Source organism: Mustela lutreola, chromosome 10 (assembly GCF_030435805.1).
Source record: "Mustela lutreola isolate mMusLut2 chromosome 10, mMusLut2.pri, whole genome shotgun sequence".
NCBI lineage: Eukaryota > Metazoa > Chordata > Mammalia > Carnivora > Mustelidae > Mustela > Mustela lutreola.
In genome coordinates, this window is record NC_081299.1 from 30,849,444 (window position 1) to 30,867,729 (window position 18,286).

Below are 18,286 nucleotides of genomic sequence, written 5' to 3' on the forward strand. Positions count from 1 at the left end.
GGGAAAAGCAATCCCAGCAGGGGCGTAACCTGTGTGAGGAGCTGCCCGGGCGCTGGCATGGCTGGAGTGCAGTGTAGACATGAGCTCAGAGAGGCTTAGCAGAGTCTTGTGCATCAGACTAAGGACATGGAATTTTCCTTGGGGAAATTCAGCCTCCAGGAAGTCTTAGAAAGGCTATCAGGCACTGGTGCCTAGGAATCCTCAGCCCCCTTCAGCCCTTTTTGATGCCCGAGTTGTAGGAATGAGGTGTAACTCTGCCTAAGATTCAAAATCAAATCCTCCAGTGGACCTGATTTCTGAAAAGTTGCAGAGAAACCCACGGAAAGCCCAGGGCCAGCACTTGAGGACACCTCAAGGCGTATACTGGCTAAGCCCAAGGCTTCCGGCAGTGAAGTGACTCCGCCTAGGAAGGGGGTCCCTCCTCCCCACCAGGTACAAATTGCCTCCCTGCTACTCCCACCCTCTTCCCTTCCTCCCCTGAGCCTGCTCCAGTAGCCACGGTGAAAGTGGGCCTCCTGGGGGACGTGGGGGGCGGCCTGGGATGCTGTGATACAAGATTTCTCCAAGCATTGAGACTGAGGCCACCTCTGCCTCAGCTTATCTTTCCTGTTTGTCCCTCAGTTGGGGTAAGGGGACTAAGATGTCACATGTGTTTGTGTGGGTGTGGGTGTGGGGGGCAGGGGAGGGACAACTGGGGGTGGGCTAGTGAGAGGAGTTCTTTGTCCTGCTGTTTGGAGAAGGGTGTCCCAGCTTGGCTGGGGACCTAGTGCCAAGTTTAAGGTGAGGTGTAGGAGAGCCTGGACTCCGTCAAATGGTTGGATCTTAGACTGGAGTCCTATGCCTTCAGGAGGGGCTGAGACCTGCAGAATGCTTCCTTTGGGAACAAATGCCCGAATCAGTAATAGGCGCATGAGGGCTGGTTACTCCCTGAATATGAAAAGTTCCCATCCTTGCATGAGTCCGAGGTGCCCATCCTCCATTGCCTGCCCCTCCTGCTGCTCCAAACAGCTTTGATGGCCTACAAAGCTATGTGTGGGAGTGTGTGCAGAGGTACCCATCAGATCTGAGCCAGTCTCCCCTAGACGCCCCGAGTGAGTGTGGCATGAATGCATGTCACTTCTGCTATCATCCAGGTCCCACAGACCTATGAACCCCTGAAGGCAAAAACCAAGTCTTTGAGTCTTGCACAACCAGCTCCTCCCCAGGTCCAGCGTATGGTGCATGCTGGGTCTCAGGAGGACCTTCTGTGTGCTGGGCCCTGGCAAGACCCTGGGTGTGTCCTACTGGGACACGGCTGAGTTCCTGCGGAGCCATACCAAGGCTGTGAAGGGATCTGCCAAAGTTACACAGCAGGTCACATCCTGACTCCAGCCCAGGTCCTTCCCACAGACCTTCCTCAAAGGCAGCATGCTGTTCTCAAGCTCACAGTTCAGGGTGTGCCCAGAGGAAGGTACATGTCTCCCCTTGAGGAGCCCCTGACCATCCCGCCCAGACAATGGTGGCCCAGTGACAGCCCACCACCCTGGGTCCACCAGGATTGAAGCCCAGCAACTCCCATCCTAGTTTGTACCCAAGTCAGGGGCTTTTATTTACAGAAAGGCCGGGATGGATTCAGGGTGGGTGGGTGGGAGGGGGTCATGCCAGGAAGAGAAGGGGGATGGGTGTTTAAATACTCAGATGGGAGGGAGGCAGGGAGGAAGTAGTGGGGCTGGCTTCAGGACAGCCACCTCAGGGTAGTCACCCACCAGCAGTCACCCAGCAAGTCCAGGGGAAGGAGGTGGGATCAGCGACCGTCAGAGACCTCAGTACACCCACCCCAAAGAGGACGGCCACTGGAGGATGGCAAGATTAAGGAGACATTTGTTCTGGTAACTTCTGAGTTGGGCTCTGGGAAGGAAAGCCACCCATCCCTTTGGAGCTGGGACTCTCCCGTGACACTTGCTCTGTCTGTTGGCCTCACCTTCTCATTTCAATGCCCTCCCTTCCCTTCCCCCAGATTCTAGAATTTCCTTTTTCTCAGAACCCCAGGGTCCAAGATGGAAGGTCCTGGGGAGGCTGGCTTCCTGGTCTGAGGGCTGGGATGCATGTCCACCCAGAGGGAACCCAGTCCTTTCCCCCCGGGATGCCCGCCAGGCTCTATCCTGGCCTTGCGCTCATGGCCCTTTGATGGATCCAGGCTCCGTGAGGCGTGCGGAGGCATAGGCTGAGGCTCCAAGGCAGGCTGCAGGCTCACAGAAGCCTGGCAGCCCCACGGGGCCTGGCAGGCCTGGCCGGCCTGCTTCTCCCGCAGCCCCTGGGGACCCTCGAGCTCCATCCTTGCCGTTGATTGCCTGGCCGGGCCGGCCAGGGAGTCCTGTAAAAGGGAGAAGACCAAGACATCAAGGCCTTCTCCTGTCTCAGCCATAGGATTCCAAGTCCCGTTTTTCAGGGCGGTGGGGACCGGATGAGATCGAGATTGAGGCCTAGACACAGGGTCTGAGAGTCGCATGACATTGTCCATCACTCCCAACTCCAATTCAGTGAGTTTGGGGAGCAAATGCCTTCTCATTTTCCTCCATGAAGCAGATTTTGGTGCAAGCCAGGAATTCCTCAGCATCTCAGTGCTCCAGTTCCCAGCCAGACCCCACCCAGTGCTCCTGGGTGCCTCAAAGGAATGCGAAAGCTGGAGGCATGGGACTGAGATGGCCAAGCAGGAGGCCTCCATGGCAGAGACCCAGATGTCAGGAATCCCAGAGCTGAGGGCCAGGGCTGCTAGGCAGGGTCAAAGTCTTACCTGGGATCCCCGGGGGCCCTGGCATCCCAGGGTGCCCGCGCCCCATCTCTCCCTGGTCACCCTTCTCTCCGCGCTTTCCTGTCAAGAAAGAAGCGGTCATTTTTCAGAACTGGAGAATGTTTTTTTCCTACTTTGGTTGCTATTTCATTTCTATTTCATACAGCAATTATTCCTGGTTTGTGCTAGTTTATACTAGGGGAAAGTTGGAAATGTCTGCAGTTAAATAAAGGAAGGTCCAGGCAGGATGGAAGGTGACAGCCAATCAAGTTCATTACAGGAAAGCATCTAATAATAACCATAGCATTTACTATGTGCCAACTCTACATAAATTACCCCCACATGTAACCCTCAGCACAATGCTATGAGGTGGTTGTTATTAAATCCCCCATTTTACAGATGATAAATCTAAGGTTCAGGGAGATTATCAGGTAAATTGTCCAAGTCTACAAGGACAAAGTAGTAGAGTCTAGACAGATAGCTGTCTTGTGACTCGAGTTTGCTTGCTTCACTACATTGCTGACCTGCCTCTGGGCTTCCAGAGGCACAGAATGATGTTTATGGGGCACCACTAAGCAGATCTGTAACAAAACAACCCCCCCCCCAAAAAAAACCCAGGTTATAAAATAATACATTCATTTCCATCAATTTGCTACTGAGAAAGCAAGCCCAGGAGTCACATAGGACTTCTGGAAAACTTTGCTGTGGGAATGGGGGAAAGTGTACCTCATCCTGAGACCGGGGATGATGAAAGAGAAAACAAGAGGCGGAGCCATCAGTTCACATAACCCATAACCCAACCCAACCGGCCTTGGCCTAGTCCACACTGCCCAGCCCCCACTCCCACCACAGAACAGCACTCACCCTTGGGCCCTGTGTTGCCAATCTGACCCACGGCTCCCACGATGCCAGGGACACCCCGAGGGCCAGGGTGCCCATGGGGTCCCTGCTTGCCTGGATACCCAGGAGGCCCAGGGGGTCCTGGAGGACCCACCATCCCGACTGCACCCAGGGCCTCCCGCTTGGCACTCACAGCGACCTCTGCCAGTTGCTCTGGAGGAGGGGAGGGAGATGAGAGGTCTGTGGCATGGGGGTCAGCTCCGTTAAACAGAGCATCCCTAGGCCCAGCCCCTGGATGTGCAGAGGCAAAAGCTGTGTGTTTCATCTCCCCTTCCTCCACGGTCTGCGGAAAGATCCAGGGAGGCCGGAGATGTACAGAGGATCCCGGCCTCTCGAAGCAAAGCTGGAATGAGTACCCGGGCCTGCAGCCCCTTGGGCAAGACCACTCGGAGAAGCTGCTGAAGGGTGGCACTGCGCGGACCTGGATTGGGAAGAGGAGGGGTTGCCGCGCCCTCTCACCTTGCATCATCTTCATCATCACGGTCACAATGTGCTGGTCGCTGGCATCTCGACCCTGCGGGCGGACAAGGCCTTCCAGGAAGAAGCCCCTGGCTGGCCCCCCATGCTCCCACCGGAAGTCCATGCACCATCGGACTAAAATCCCTCCTGCCACACCCCGTCCCGCCCCCCCCCCCCCCCCCGCCCGTTGTGGGGCCTGGAACCGGCCTCGGGGAAGCCAGCTGGCTCCAGAAACTCCCGGCCTTTGGGGGATCAGCAGGACCCGCAAAGGGATTCTCTCCACGGGCTCCCCGCTCGGCCGGGCCCACTCACCGCCACTCCCTGTCTTCCGGGCAGTCCGGGCAGGCCTCGGTCTCCAACCAGTCCTCGAGGGCCGGGGGGCCCGGGGTAGCCCTGCACCCCTGGGGCGCCCGCATCCCCGCTGGGGCCCGGGTAGCCGGGTTCTCCGCGGACTCCTTGCTGCGGAAGGGGGTTGGGGTTGGGGGGGTCCATAGCGGGGATGAGACCGCCGGTGCGGGGGAGTGGAGGTTGGCGGGGAGGGGGGTTGGCGGGGAGGGGAGCTGGTCAGAAACAGCGGCGGCGGGGGTAAGGAGAGGCTGCGGGACAGGGGCTGGACTCACCTGTCCCTTGGGCCCCGGCTCGCCAGACTCGCCCTGCAGACACAAGGCAGCTCTGTCACGACCCGCGGAAGCCCTGGGGTCCGCCCCCTGCCCCCGTCCCGCCGCCCGTCCCGGCGCAGCCGGCTCACCTTCTCGCCTTTCTCTCCCCGGAGGCCGGCCACCCCCGGGTCGCCCTGCAAAGGAAGCACAGCGAGTCAGGGTACCGGGGACCCCTGCCCGCCGCCGCCGCCCCACACGCCTCCCGGGATGTGGGTAAGGGAGGCGCTGGTACTCACCACGCTGCCGCGGGGTCCGGTCTTCCCTGGGGAGCCCTGCAGCAAGCGGGGAGTCAGGGGCTTGCTGAGTTCCCCTCTCCCCAGACCGCTGCCCACTGGGGTTCCCGCAAACCCCGGTCCTGGCCACACCCCTCTGCAGCTCCGCCTCGCTCCCGCAGGGCTGCGCGGGACCCGCTCTAGCCCTGGAGGGCTCAGGAAGTACCTACCAGCCCCATGCCCTCTCTCCCCCACCCCCCCCCCGACCCCCCTCTCAGGACTTGGGGCTTCTTTTCAGGTATTTTCCAACCCCGTTTGGTACCTTGTCTCCCTTGATGCCTGGCAAGCCTTGGGGCCCTGGAATTCCGGGGGGGCCTTGCTCCCCTTTGGGTCCCTGAGGAGAAAAGAATCCAGAGCAGGAAATCAAATGAGGTGTCCAGACCTGCTCCCCACTGCCCCTCACAGCTGGCCTCCACTAACCTGCCGTCCTTGAGGGCCTGGCTGCCCCACAGGCCCTCTCTCACCCTGGTCACCCTGAAACAGAAAGAAAAGGATGATCCAAGGACTTTCAGCAGGGGCACCCCCCTCCTCCACCCCCTCTCCAGCCCCCAGCCCCTGCTGGCCAGGATGCCCTCCATTCCTGTCCTCCCAGCACGGAGGTCCCTTGCTCCACTTCACAGACCAGCAGACTGGGGCCTTTGTGGGAAGGCCTCACATAGGCTGGGCAGGACTAGGCAGGTGCTGGAGCCATTGAGGGGACCCAGATCCTGGGTCTAGTAGTGCCAACTGCTGCAAAGGCCCCTGGGGGAGGGGGAACCACTGTTACCTTCTGCCCTATGATGCCTCGGGGTCCGATTTCTCCTTGAGGTCCTGGCTCTCCCTGAGGGACAGAAATTGGGAATGAGCAATAGGCCTGGTGCCCCGCCCCCCACCACCGCCATGGAACCTGCTGGGTTCCACGGCAGCCTAACTAACCCCGTATCCAACCTGGGTCTCAGCTAACTCACTTCCTCAGGGAAGCCATCCCTTATCCCCTGTTCTTAGGGTCCCCGTACTTTTCCTTCAGTAGGACCCCACACAGTTGTAGTCAGTCATCATGTGATCATATATTTAAGATCTTTTTCACCAAACTGAAAGCTCTGTCTGAGTAGGAGACTATCTCAGCATCTAAAATGTTGCGGGGATTTGGTGAATGTTTATGGAAAGAATGAATGAATGAATGACTCTGCTGGATTCTTCGCCCCAGTCAGCTTGGCTGTCTGAACAGATCATGCCCATACGGGGCAGAAGCAATCCCCACCATCACTGCATTGTACATAGAGAAACAAAGACCCGGAGAGGAAAAGGGAGTGTCCCTGGATCAGTGGGTCAGTGGGTCAGTGGCACAACCCAGACTAGCTTCCTGATCACCCCCAAAACTAGGGCTTCACCCACACTCTCACTCAGGTCCCCATGCTGGTGCAGGGTCTTCAGGCCTGGGAGGGAGACCAAAGCAAAAGCCTGTGTCAGGGGAAGGACACTTACCTCCTTCCCAGGAGGACCAGAGAATCCAGGGAGGCCCTGCTGGCCTGGTTCACCCTGCAGGAAAACACAGGTTTAAGGTGAGTCTGGGGGAGGGAGCAGGGACAGTCAAGCCCTTGACCTTGGAGAAGGCTGTTCAACACTAAACAGAATCTAGAACCACATGACTTGGGTAGAAAGTATTCTTGGTCAGGTCCATGCCATCCTGTCTCCACAGAGGTTGGGGGGAAGCAGCAGGAGGGAGGTGGTTAGGCCCAAGGGATTTGTGTCCAGGCCATGCCTTTGAACCTGGGGTGAGGCCCGGGTCTTGCAGTCTTTTAGCCATTACCCCTGGACCCTGCCTGCAGGCTCCCTTGCTGATATGAAGCCAAATCTGTCCCCAGCTTGGAGTCACCTTACCTTGTCTCCTGGACCTCCTTTTGTCCCGGGCTGGCCCGGCACACCCTGGAGAAAGAAGTTGATATCAGTTTCTCCCCCGGCATTGGGGAGCCCCAGGCACCTGCTGCTTTACCTTCCACCCCCAATCCAGATTCCCCCCCTTCTTCAGCGCTGGCCTGTTGAAACCAAACAGCAGAAGGCCCAGCCATGGCATCACAAACTTGACCATGCCCTGAGCCCTGTGTATACGGGAGCCTATACATACATATAGTCTATGGGGCGAAGAGGAACACCCCGCGCTCACAGGCACATGCGATATGGGAACATGGTCTGCACCTGGGTGTGATATCTGGCTTTGGCCTCAATACCCCCAGCAGGGAGGGAGGGGGGCTCCCACGGACTGGGCTCCCAGAAGGTGTGCAATGGAGGTAGAAGGCCGAGAGAGATGGGGAAGGGCATTCCAGGCAGAGGCACCCGCAAAGGCCTGAAGGCGTGGGGGTAGAAAAGGCAAGGCCGTGTGGGGAAAGGAGAGGACACAGAGGCACAGTGGCTGATGAGGATGGAAGGCTAGGGTGGGGTCAGATTGTGGTGGTCCTTGAATGTGAAGATGAGCTGTGAGGACAAGCATTGTGGTTTGGGGACTCAGTAACTACTTCTTGGATGACTGGATGGAATGACTCTCCTGGAGGCAAAGAGGGCCATGGAAGGTACTGGAGCAGGAAGCAGCCAACATGGAGAACTAGAAGGGTCCAGGAGAAGGCTGGAGCAACTGTCCAAATGAAGAGGCCTAAGCTAGGCCAGAGGCCACAGAGGTGGTGATGAGGCCTGGGCTAGGTAGGGACAAGGGACGACAGCAAGGACCCTGGGTTTGTGGATTTCCGCCTCATCAGCCACTCATCCCACCATGGGGAAGTGGGCAACATGGAGGAGGAGAAGCAAGTTGCCCATGGGGCAGCCCCCGGTGCTCCACCCCACACTCACCGCTAGGCCCTGGTGGCCTTGGTTTCCCGGCCGCCCCGCCTGTCCTGCACTGCCCTGGGAGAGACAGAGAACCAGAGGCACAAGTGAAAGCTCCAGCTAGAGAGTGCAAGTAGGGAAACTGAGGCCCAGAGGTGAGGAGGGATGTGTCAGTGACACACTTGAGGATCTCAGTCTCCTAGGTCTCTGGGATCCGTGTGATGAGACTCAGGGCCTGAGCCGGGAGGGGCCCTGACCCTCCGCGACCGACCAGCAGTCTCCACACCTACCTTCATGCCAGGTGTGCCTGGGGTCCCGTCCTTGCCGTCGATGCCTGGAGGGCCCTGCTCAGAAGAAAAGTTAAAGGGAGACTCACAGTGAGGAGATGCCTGGGGTCAGGCTGCCCAGCCGTATCCCTCTGTGACAGCTGCTGTGTGCAGGTCAGAAGTGGGTCTGGTTATCTCGAGAACCCCCACCAGCCAACTGGGAGAAGGGAGCAGAAAAGGGAAGAGGATTTGGGGGAATGGACCACAGTCCTTCCTCTGTGTGGGTGATAGGTGTTCCAGATGGCCACAAGCTTCCCCAAACCTCGACTACATCACCACATGCCCTATTTACAGGTGAAAGAAGTAAGGCACAGCAAGAGGACATTTCCCAAGGTCATAGAGCAGCCCGCCTGCAAAGGAGTTCAGTCTACAGTCCCAGGCTCCTCATCCTCTAAGAGCTTGGACAGAGCTGACCCTGCTCTCTGTCTGGATAGGCCCAGGCCACTTACAGTTGCTCCCTTTGGGCCCGTTATTCCCTGGGGTCCTTGAACACCTTGGCTGCCCTGCAAAGTAGATAGAAATGAGGTCACCTTCAGGATGCTGAACCCCCATTTGCCTGTTCAGAGAGGGAAGCAGCTGAAAAGAGTGACCTCCAGGTCCCAGGATACCTCTTGGAATAACCCACACTGCAGGGGCTGGAGGAGAGAGGCCTGGGAGGGAGTTGAGGTCAGTGCTGAGCTGATGGACCTGGGCCTGGGCCAGGCTGGGCAGTGCAGGGGAAGAATCCAGTGCTCACTGAGACCTCCCTCACCTGAGCTCTGAGCACCACTTATTGAAGAAATACAACAACTAAATACAATGCGTGGACTTTGTTTGGGTCTTGATTTGAACAAGAACCATGAAAAGACATTTTTGAGGTACCTGGGAAACACGGGATACAGACTGGTTATTTGCTGATATTAAGGAATCATTGATAATGTTGTTGGTATGATAATAAAGATACTGGCATTATAGGAGGAAAAGTCCTTGTTTTTAAGAGAGGCATACAGAAGTATTTAGGGATAAATGACATGATATTAAGGAATTTGCTTGAAAATATGAGCAACAGTGGTGGCAAAATGTCAATTTAGGGAGACAAGAATATGGAGGTTCATTATATAAATCTCTACTTTTAAGTATGTTAAAAAGTTCCATAATAAATAAAAAGGCTACTTTCTGCTCAATTTTTCTATAAACTCAAAACTTCTCAGGAATGAAGTATATTAATTAAAAAAAAAATGTTAAGAGAATTGGGATGTGGACCAAATCCCATTAGCCCCATGGCTGATTCGCTGGAATTTCATTGTCTGGTCGCTACGAGCTTGGGACGGGATCCCATGGCTTCTCCCAAAGTGAGTTTGATCAGCACAGGCTGGGCTTGCAGGAGTGGGGGCTGGTGGGGTGACTGGGCCCCTAGCACAGAGGCTCCTGCCCCACACTGGTCACTCACCTGCACAGACACACAGAGTAATGCTCGCACACACACTCATGCAGCCACACAGACACAGAGTAGCACAGATTCGCACACATGCAGCCTCAAAGACACACAGGCTAATGCACGCACCCACTCACACATGAGCCCTGCGGGGGAGCTGAGCCTCTCCCAGGACTCTCTAGGGCCCCTGACTGGACAAGGGGTTGCTGAGTACTTACCACATCGCCCTTCTCCCCTGCTTGGCCTGGTGGCCCCCGTGGACCTTCCTCACCCTGGCAAGAAGGACAAACGAATTTAGATCACATGGGCTCCGGGGAGCCACATTCCCTTTGCAGCCCCAGGAGCTCCAGCAGGAGGAGGTATGTGTGCAGGAGCAAGAGGATACTTACTGGTGACCCAGAGGCACCAATGGAGCCCACCATGCCTTTGTACCCACGAGGACCCTGGGGAGAGGAAAGGGTCACAGTCAGTCCAGGCTTGACCCCAGAGGCCAGAGCGCTGGTCGTGACAACCCTTGCATTCCATGCCCTACTTACTTACCGTCTCTCCTTTGGGTCCCTCCATGCCCGGGTAGCCCCTGATGCCCTGGGGACCCTGTCAAGACAGAAGAATGACAGCAATGGCAATTTCAAGGCCCACTTCACCATATCTTCTTTGATCCCCACCCCTGATCTTCACAATGCCCCTAGGAGGCAGGCAGCATAGTCCTTATCTCAGAGAGGGGACCCTGAGGCTCAGCAATGGGGGAGGGGCTCACCAGGGTCACTGGGGTGGGGGGGCAGTGGTAAAGCCAGGGCCTTGGCTGGGTCTTCTGGCTGAAAGCCTTAGTTCCCTCCCCACCGGGAGACATGCCAACTGGACATAGGTGTTTCTTCTACAGGTTGGAGGCCAGACCCTGGGAATGGCTCCACTAAGATCTCCTGGGATGGAGAGGGGAGGGCCGGGGGGAAGTGTTCCTTACCGGCGGTCCAGGGATGCCTTGCTCTCCGGAGGCACCCACATCTCCTTTGGGACCCTATGGGGCGGGAATGAGTGATCAGACAGGCAGGCAGATGGAGAGACAAACATACAGACAACCAAAGATACCGTCCCCTTCCCAGAAAAAACAGACAGGAAGGACCCTAGAACCCATGTAGGCCCTTGGGTTCTAGGGGACAGAAAGGACATTTGCCTGGGGCAAAAGGACCTGGAACATAGGCCTCCTGCCTCTCAGCTCAAAGCTCAGTCCCCAGAGACTCACAGGGGAAGGAGAAGGGAGGAAGAAGGGAAGGCAGGCTCTGGTTAGGTCCTCTTCCTACACACTCACCGGCTTCCCCTGGCGGCCAGGATCTCCCAGAACCCCACGTTTGCCAGGATGCCCCTGGAGGGAAGGAGGGAAGTCCATGTGGGGTCCCCTCCCAAACACCTGCTCTGCCCCCCACAAAGACCAAACACCTGCTCTGCCCCCCACAAAGACTCCCGCCAGTGGCTTACCTTCACTCCCTGCAGCCCTGGGGGGCCTTTCACCCCCGCTGGACAGTTGGTTGGACACTGGAAAGAAAATCCCACCGGGTTCTGTGCTCACCGGCCTGCTCAGGTCGGCTGGGCAGTGCTGCCCCAGCTTGCCAACTCCCAGATCTTCCTCTCACCCGACTTAGTGGAACCTCTGTGCCGCGCCCCTCCATAGCGCCCCGACTCTACCTCGGAAGAGGACCCACCCCTTCCTCCCATGAGCCCCGCCCCACGGCCTCCTCACCAAGAATTCCGCGCTGCCTTCCAGGCCCTGGATGGTTCCAGGTCGGCCCTGAGAGGAGATGTATGAAGATGGAGCCCGACCCGAATCTTCCCACCCCGGGTTTGTGCCAGAGACCCTTGTTCTTACCCACGTGGTAAGTTTGAGGACACTTACCGGTTTGCCGGGTGGCCCCGGGGGCCCCGATGGCCCCTCTGGCCCAGGATCCCCCTGGAAGCAAGAGGGGCCAAATCATATTCCCACCTGGCTCCGCCATTCCCGCATTCTCCCTTCCCCATCTTCCCTCCACCCCCCACCCCCAGGTCCCTGCTAACCCTATCCTCCAAGTCACTTTCTGTGATCTGGGATGGCCCCAGCCCTTGGTTTCCCTGAAAGACCTAGAGGCGTGTGGGCTCAGCAGGAGGGGGTTCTGCCCCAGACCTAGAAGACCCCTCTGCTGGCCAGAAGGAGGCCCAGGAGCTACTGGCGAGACTACCCAGCTTGCCAGCTTGGAGTTAAAGGGCAGGAGGCGGAGTGAGCAGAGGGGTGGCTGGGGCTCACCTTAGGGCCTGTGACTCCAATCTCGCCTGGGAGGCCAACAGGTCCGGGTGGCCCCTAAGAGCAGAGGCATCACTGGCCAGGCTGCCTCGGAGGGTTAGCCCACCCTGACACAACGATAAGCCCCTTCCCCACTTTTACTTTGCACCCAAGCCCAGAGAACCCCAGGGCCTGCAGACAGGACATGTGTGGCTGGCCCAGAGTTCTCGGGCACGTCTACCCATTCCTGACACCATCACAGTGTGCTGGCCCCTCCCCTGGATGGCCAGTCCCCCCAAAGCCCTTCTGTTTCCTTCCCCAAGAGTCCCAGGGGCCCTGCCCTATCCAAGAGGACTTACAGGAGGTCCAGCAAAGCCAGGGCCCTGGAACAGAAGGAAAGGAGATTAGGTTCATGGCTCCTTCTGCAAGTCCCCCTGCCCCCCCCCCCCTGCCAAGGGTTCCTTGAAATCCTTGCAGATTACACTCACTGGTAGACCAGGGGGACCTGGGAGACCGGGCTGGCCCTGAAAGAGCAATGGGAGAGGTTCAGAGGCTGGGGTCTCCTGTGTCCCCCCATCCTCTTAACTATAGACCCTCCCTAAGACTGCCCAAGCCAAGCCCCCAGCAGGCCACTAACCTTGACTCCAGGGATCCCCATGGGGCCAGGCTCCCCCTTGGCTCCAGTTAGACCCTGAGGAAGAAGAAGAAGGTAGATCAGTGAAGGGCAAACTTGACCCCTGAAACATGGGACAAGCCAGGGCCTGAGATCACTCCTGGGTGGGACCAAGCTGCCTTTTACCCCACTCCATGAAGGACGAGGGGCCTCAACACCTTGTTTTCTCTTCCCCCCGTTCCCACAGCAACTCTGGGAGGCAAGCAGGCAGAACGATTACCCTTTTTCAAAAGATGAGAAACCAAGGCCCAAAGATTTATCTGCATAGGCTTCACACCTCCCAGTTTAGGAGCCTGGAAGACCTAGATGTAGATCTGGATGGGCCATTTCTTGACATCTGCCCTTGGCAATGTTTCCTGAACCTTATTGTTCACATCTGCAGAATGGGTTAATCATGTTCACCTGTCTGCATACATGTGAGAACCATTGTGCTAGTGGAAGGCCATGTTTTGTTTTGTTTTGTTTTTTAAAGATTTTATTTATTTATTTGATAGAGAGAGATTTATTAGGCAGAGAGACAGGCGGGGGGGGGGAAGCAGGGTCCCTGCTGAGCAGAGAGCCCGATGCAGGGCTCGATCCCAGGACCCCGAGATCATGACCTGAGCCGAAGGCAGAGGCTTAACCCACTGAACCACCCAGATGCCCAAGGCCATGTACTTTTTAATTTTTGCAGGGTTGGGAAAATCTGGAGAGGCCATGGGGCTGCTCATAGCCCCTGTGACCCCTCTTGAGACAGCAGGACAAAGGCACTTCATGGGATCTCTTTTCCCTCCCATCTTTTAGTGATGGACCCAAGTGTATTCCTCAATCAGATGACTGTCCCAACGGTCCTGGCTGTGTCCAGAAGCTCATGACCTTGGAGGCCCTGGGAATTCTGTGGTATCAGCCAATAATCTTCCTTTCCTGAGTTGCTCCTGGGGCTGCGAGGGGGCAGGGTAAGGCAGGGAAGGGGGAAAGAAAGGCCAGCTCCATCCGACTAAATCGGCTACAGGTGAACAGAAACCCCTCTTTGGGCCCCCATGTGCCCATGACTCATGCTTCTGGGGTAGCCGTGAAGTCATGGGTCATAAAAAGGTGAAGGGAACTCATAGCTCTACAGTCTCCATCCTGCTTTCCTGCTCTGAACAGGAGAGCAGGGAAGATGCCTGAATGGGGCTCTGGAAGTCAGTGAGTGGAGCCCAAACCTGCTTTATTTATTTATTTATTTATTTAGTAAAAGTTTTATTTATTTATTTGACAGAGAGATCATAAGTAGGCAGAGAGGCAGGCAGAGAGGTGGGCACTGAGCTCCCTGCTGAGCAGAGAGCTCAGTGTGGGGCTTGATCCCAGGACCCTGAGATCATGACCCGGAGCCAAAGGCAGAGGCTTTAACCCACTGAGCCACATAGGCGCCCCCCAAAAGTGCTTTAGCCGACACTCAGGTACTCACATCAATCCCAGGCTTCCCGTCAGGCCCATCTGGCCCCGCTTTGCCAGGCTCTCCCTTAGGTCCCTTAAAGACAGAGGTGGGCCACATATCAGTCAGAGGAGGCCAAGAACTGGAAGGGTCAAAGGTCAAAGGTGAAAAAGCACTCACCGGAGGGCCAGCTTTCCCCGGGGGCCCCTTGTCACCCTGAAAGATACAAGTTGGTCAGACAGCCCGCTGTGGCTCGTGCTACGGCCAATGGACACATATAGGCCCTGGCTCTTCCCACATGCTGCTCTCCTCACCCTCTTTTCTTCTGCCCGGGTCCCCTCAGCCTTGCTTTTTTCTTTTCTTTTTTAAATTTAAAAAAATTTTAATACCTTCCTTTCCCTCAAAACAAAAACAAAAAACAAACAAAACTAAAAAACCCCCAATCCTAGGTGGATTGAGACCACCTGCAGCCAGGTCGGAGAGGAGGTTGTCCACAGGCTTGCGGGTTACAGGCACACAGGTGTTGCTGAGGTGCCAGTGACAGGCCTGCAGAGAGGGCTGCCGGCTCCAAGTTACCTCAGAGAGTAGGTGCCTCTTGGATTTGGTCAAATGTGGGAGAAATTTGGGACTTTCAGAAAAACATGAAGGGGAGGAGAGCTGGGTGGGCAGCCCCTCTTTTTTGGATTGGGGTCAGGAAAAGAAGAGATGGGGGCAAAGACAAGGACCGAGAGGGCCTGCGCAGGGGGCCGACTCAGTGTGCTCCCAAGGCAGGCAGGACGTCCTCCTCCAGCGACAAAGGACTCATGGTGGCAGATAGACATGGCCTGTGGAGTCCCAGTCCACCGCAGAGAGGCCTTCTAGCCGTCCAGGGTCTGCAACAGCCAGAGTGCCTGGCGGGGACCCAGCGCCCTGTGTTGGGGGGGAAGGGGGGCCGCACCAGGTTAAATAGAAGTCTGTCCAGACGGGTAAACATGGAGCTGGCCTCCCGGGGGAGCCTCCTGAATGAGGCATTTAAACCTCCCCATGCTAGGGAGAGCAGGGAACAAGGCCTGCTGGTTCTAAATCGGGGAGAAAAATGCAAAGGGAGAGACAGGAGTCTAGCTTCGGCTGGTCAGCGGTCTGACCAAGGCTTCCAAGCCACCCTGAAGAAGCATCCGGATGTGCCAGGGGGCAGAGCGAGATGTTAAGGCGTCTCCCGTCCCAAAAAAGACGGGAGAGTAGGGGTGGTGGATAAGGGATCGCTGGGAGCTCCGGCGGGCAGACGGTAACAGCAGCTCCTTGTCCGCGGGCGGCTATAACGGGCTCCAGGCTCCCCATCTCTGGGCTGGTTTGAGGTTTTCCAAGAACAAACGGGCTCCTTGTGGCGCAGGCCAGCGCCGCCTACTCACCACAGGGGGGCGCTGCATCTGCAGGCACCGACCCCACCGCCGCGGCTTCCAGCCCCCCACCCCCACCCCCGGGCTCACAAAGTTTCCCTTTGTCCGCAGCTTCCCTCCCCCTCCCGTCCCAGGTTAGAGACTCACGTCGATGCCGTCAGATCCAGGCACTCCCGGCGGCCCTGGGGGGCCCGGGGGCCCCGGTTCTCCGGGCGGACCTCTCTGAAAACACACACAGGGGTGCAGCCCTCAGACTGTGCAGGGAGCCGGGCGTCCCAGCAGTGAGCCTCCCCGGGAAAAAGCTGCGTCCTTCTTTGAACTGAGAACCTGCTGTATCCCGCACTGTGCACCCCGAAGTATATTCATCTTACGGGCTGCTCAGAACCGGGGGTGCGGATACTAGGACGAGCCCCAGTTTGCAGTTGAGGACACAGGCTCAGAAAGATTAGGAATGATCGCGGAGAGTAAGCGGTGGAGCCCGTACTCCGGGCTGGGGCCGCCAGCCTCCTTCCACGGGACCTCTTGCCCTCGCGCCGTGCGGTGGGGAAGAGATGGAGATGCTGATGGCGCAAGGAGTCACGGCTGGCAGGGGAGGCGGTGCCCAGCAGACGGTTGGCTCCAATCAAGGGTTGCTCGTGTTATTTTTTTAGGTGAAAAACAGGTACCCCTCCCCAGTGCGGGTAAACCCGAAAGGAAAGGGGGGGAGGCGCAGGGAGAGGGGACGTAGGGAAGGGAAGTGTGTTCTCCCTTCCCCTCAGAGCACCCCTCTCCCAGCACCGTTCCTCCGTCCTCTCCTGGATTGTCCTCTAGCGGGGACCAGCCCGACCCAGGCAGGGGGTCTGCGCCCGCCAGGTGCCCTCGCCCTCCTGGGCGAGAAGTGCCAGCCTGGAGCCCGCGCCCAGCCCCGTCGTGCCCCCGGCCCATTAGGCCCCCCAACCCCCCCCCCCCCGACGACTCTCGGCAGCGCGACTGGGGCGGGAGCCGGAGCGGGGCCTAGGGGCAGCAGCCCGGCCCAAGCGGCGTCTGGCTGGAGCCGGCGCCCCCCGAGAGGAGGCGGAGCGGAGGCTCCGGAGCCCCGTGAATGGGCACCATTGTCTCCCCCGCCACCTGGGCTCTCGGGGCTGCCAGGACCGGGCTCCATCCAGCTCCTGGCCACGCTGCGTGTCCCAGGCTGGGCCGAGCGTCGGCGGACAGGGTCCCTCCGGCTCCCCGGCTCGTCTGCCTCCTTTCGCGGCACCGGGGCGCGCCCTGCATGCGCACCCAGGGAGGGGACGGGCGCTTCGGGGCTGCGCCCAGCCGGGGTCGGGGGGGTGCCTGCCAGGCGAGCGGGGAGACAGGCCGAGCCCTTCACCAGCCTTCCTGGGTCCCTCACCCTAAACCCCACTCCCCGCACCCCGGCTCCCGCGCAGGGACGGCCGCGGGACTTACCATCTGCGCCAGGGCGAGCCCGAGCACCTGGAGGAGCAGCAGGAGGCTGCGGGGGGCGGCCGCGGCGGCCATGGCGGGCAGCAGGGTCGCGGAGGACGGGTGCCCAGGTCCACGCTCGTACCGGCCCGCAGAGGCTCCCGGCGCGGCGGCGCTGGCTGCTCTCCGACTGGGCAGGCCGGGCGGCGGGAATATGCGGCGGGGCGGGGCGCGGCGGGGGCCGCGGGGTCTGTCACCTGAGAGCGCCAGGGGAGGAGGGCCGGAGGTGGGCGGCCGGCGCCCTGCGCCCAGCTCCGCCCCGCTCCCTCCCGCCGCTGGCGCCCACCCTCTGCGGTCCGAGGAGCCGCCGGGGCGCAGGACTGAGACCGTGGTCCGGTTTCTCTGGGAGGAGGCGCAGGGCCGTCCGAGGTCTCCCTCCAGCCTGACCTCCAGGGCCCGGCACCTTCCCGCTGACCCGCAGCCCGCGCCCGATCACTTGAGCCGTCCTCAGCCACTTCTGCCCGAGAGCCCCGGCCTGGGTCCGTCGTCTCTCCTCCAGGGCCCAGGCGTCCGAGAGCGAGTCTTCGGTCCTGCAGACCTTGGAGCAGAGGCCTCCACCCACCTCGCCCAATTCCACAGACCATCAGGCCTCTTCCGTGTGAAAACCCACGCAAGCCCTTCCTGGATCGGCCATCCCGGGAACACCCCCATCCACCTCTTCCTTCTTGCTTCACCGCCAACTCCATAGTGGAGTTGTCTGTGCCCTACCTCCAAACTCCCTCATCTCCCTCTCTCCTCCCTGCTTCCCCCAGGCTGGGATTTCAGTCTTCTTGGAGGCCACCGGTGAGGCCCAGCCCCTCTTCAGTGCCCCCTGAAGCACTGTGTTTTCGTTGCTCCTGGAGCTGCCCTTGGCCATTCTCTCCGTGAAGCCTTCCCTGCCCAGGCCCCCACGGTCCAGCCCTCCTCCTTCTCCTGTCGCTTCACGGCAGCTTCTTTAGGCCCGGGAGTCTCTAAGGGCCTGGTTTTCTCTCGTGGGGCTCGGGGTGTGTGTGTGACCTTCATGAAACCACCATCCCCCTATTCAGAGTTTCCAAAGCCCACCTGCCCAGCATCTCCTCTCTCCCAGTCTCTAAGAATTCCTTTTCACTCACTTAAGCGATATTGGTAAAGTGCTTTGGAATCTGTCACTAAGACCACAGGCACCTAAAACTGGATAGTGTCTGTTTCCTCCTCTGTAAAAGGGGATAATGATAGTCCCCACCTTACAGGGTTTTTGTGAAGATTGGATGAGATCATGCCTTATGAAGTAGTTAGCTTTGCTGAAGCATATAGTAGGTGTTTCATAAATTTTAGCTTTCATTATGTTTTTTAAAAAGATTTTATTTATTTGACAGAGACACACAGTGATAGCGGGAACACAAGCAAGGTGAGTGGGAGAGGGAGAACCAGGCTTCCCACTCAGTGGGAAGCCCATGGCGGGGGCTCCATCCTAGGACTCTGGGATCATGACCTGAGCTGAAGGCAGATACTTAACAGATTGAGCCACCCAGGCGCCCCACTTTCATTATGATTTATGGAGGACACTGTGTTTAC

At 58.3% G+C, this 18,286-nt stretch overlaps 1 protein-coding gene across 2 annotated transcripts; it reads right to left on the minus strand.

Annotated features, from left to right (window-relative positions):
* Positions 1-1,568: 1,568 nt before the first annotated feature.
* COL9A2 (collagen type IX alpha 2 chain) lies at positions 1,569-17,352 on the minus strand. Of its 2 annotated transcripts, XM_059137546.1 has the most exons (33): positions 17,040-17,352; positions 16,718-16,950; positions 15,437-15,511; positions 14,094-14,129; positions 13,947-14,009; positions 12,482-12,535; positions 12,333-12,368; positions 12,204-12,227; positions 11,869-11,922; positions 11,485-11,538; positions 11,332-11,379; positions 11,070-11,126; positions 10,903-10,956; positions 10,558-10,611; positions 10,137-10,190; positions 9,986-10,039; positions 9,815-9,868; positions 8,632-8,685; positions 8,147-8,200; positions 7,881-7,934; positions 6,921-6,965; positions 6,525-6,578; positions 5,827-5,880; positions 5,481-5,534; positions 5,323-5,394; positions 5,025-5,060; positions 4,878-4,922; positions 4,750-4,782; positions 4,442-4,588; positions 4,130-4,184; positions 3,635-3,823; positions 2,774-2,851; positions 1,569-2,353 (listed from the first exon to the last, which is right to left on the minus strand). In XM_059137546.1, exons 1-33 carry the CDS (start codon positions 17,335-17,337, stop codon positions 2,154-2,156), a joined length of 2,526 nt encoding a protein of 841 aa, XP_058993529.1. In that variant the 5' UTR covers positions 17,338-17,352; the 3' UTR covers positions 1,569-2,153. The 2 variants fall into 2 exon arrangements, with proteins under 2 accessions (XP_058993529.1, XP_058993530.1); XM_059137547.1 differs by lacking the exon at positions 11,332-11,379.
* Positions 17,353-18,286: the final 934 nt, after the last annotated feature.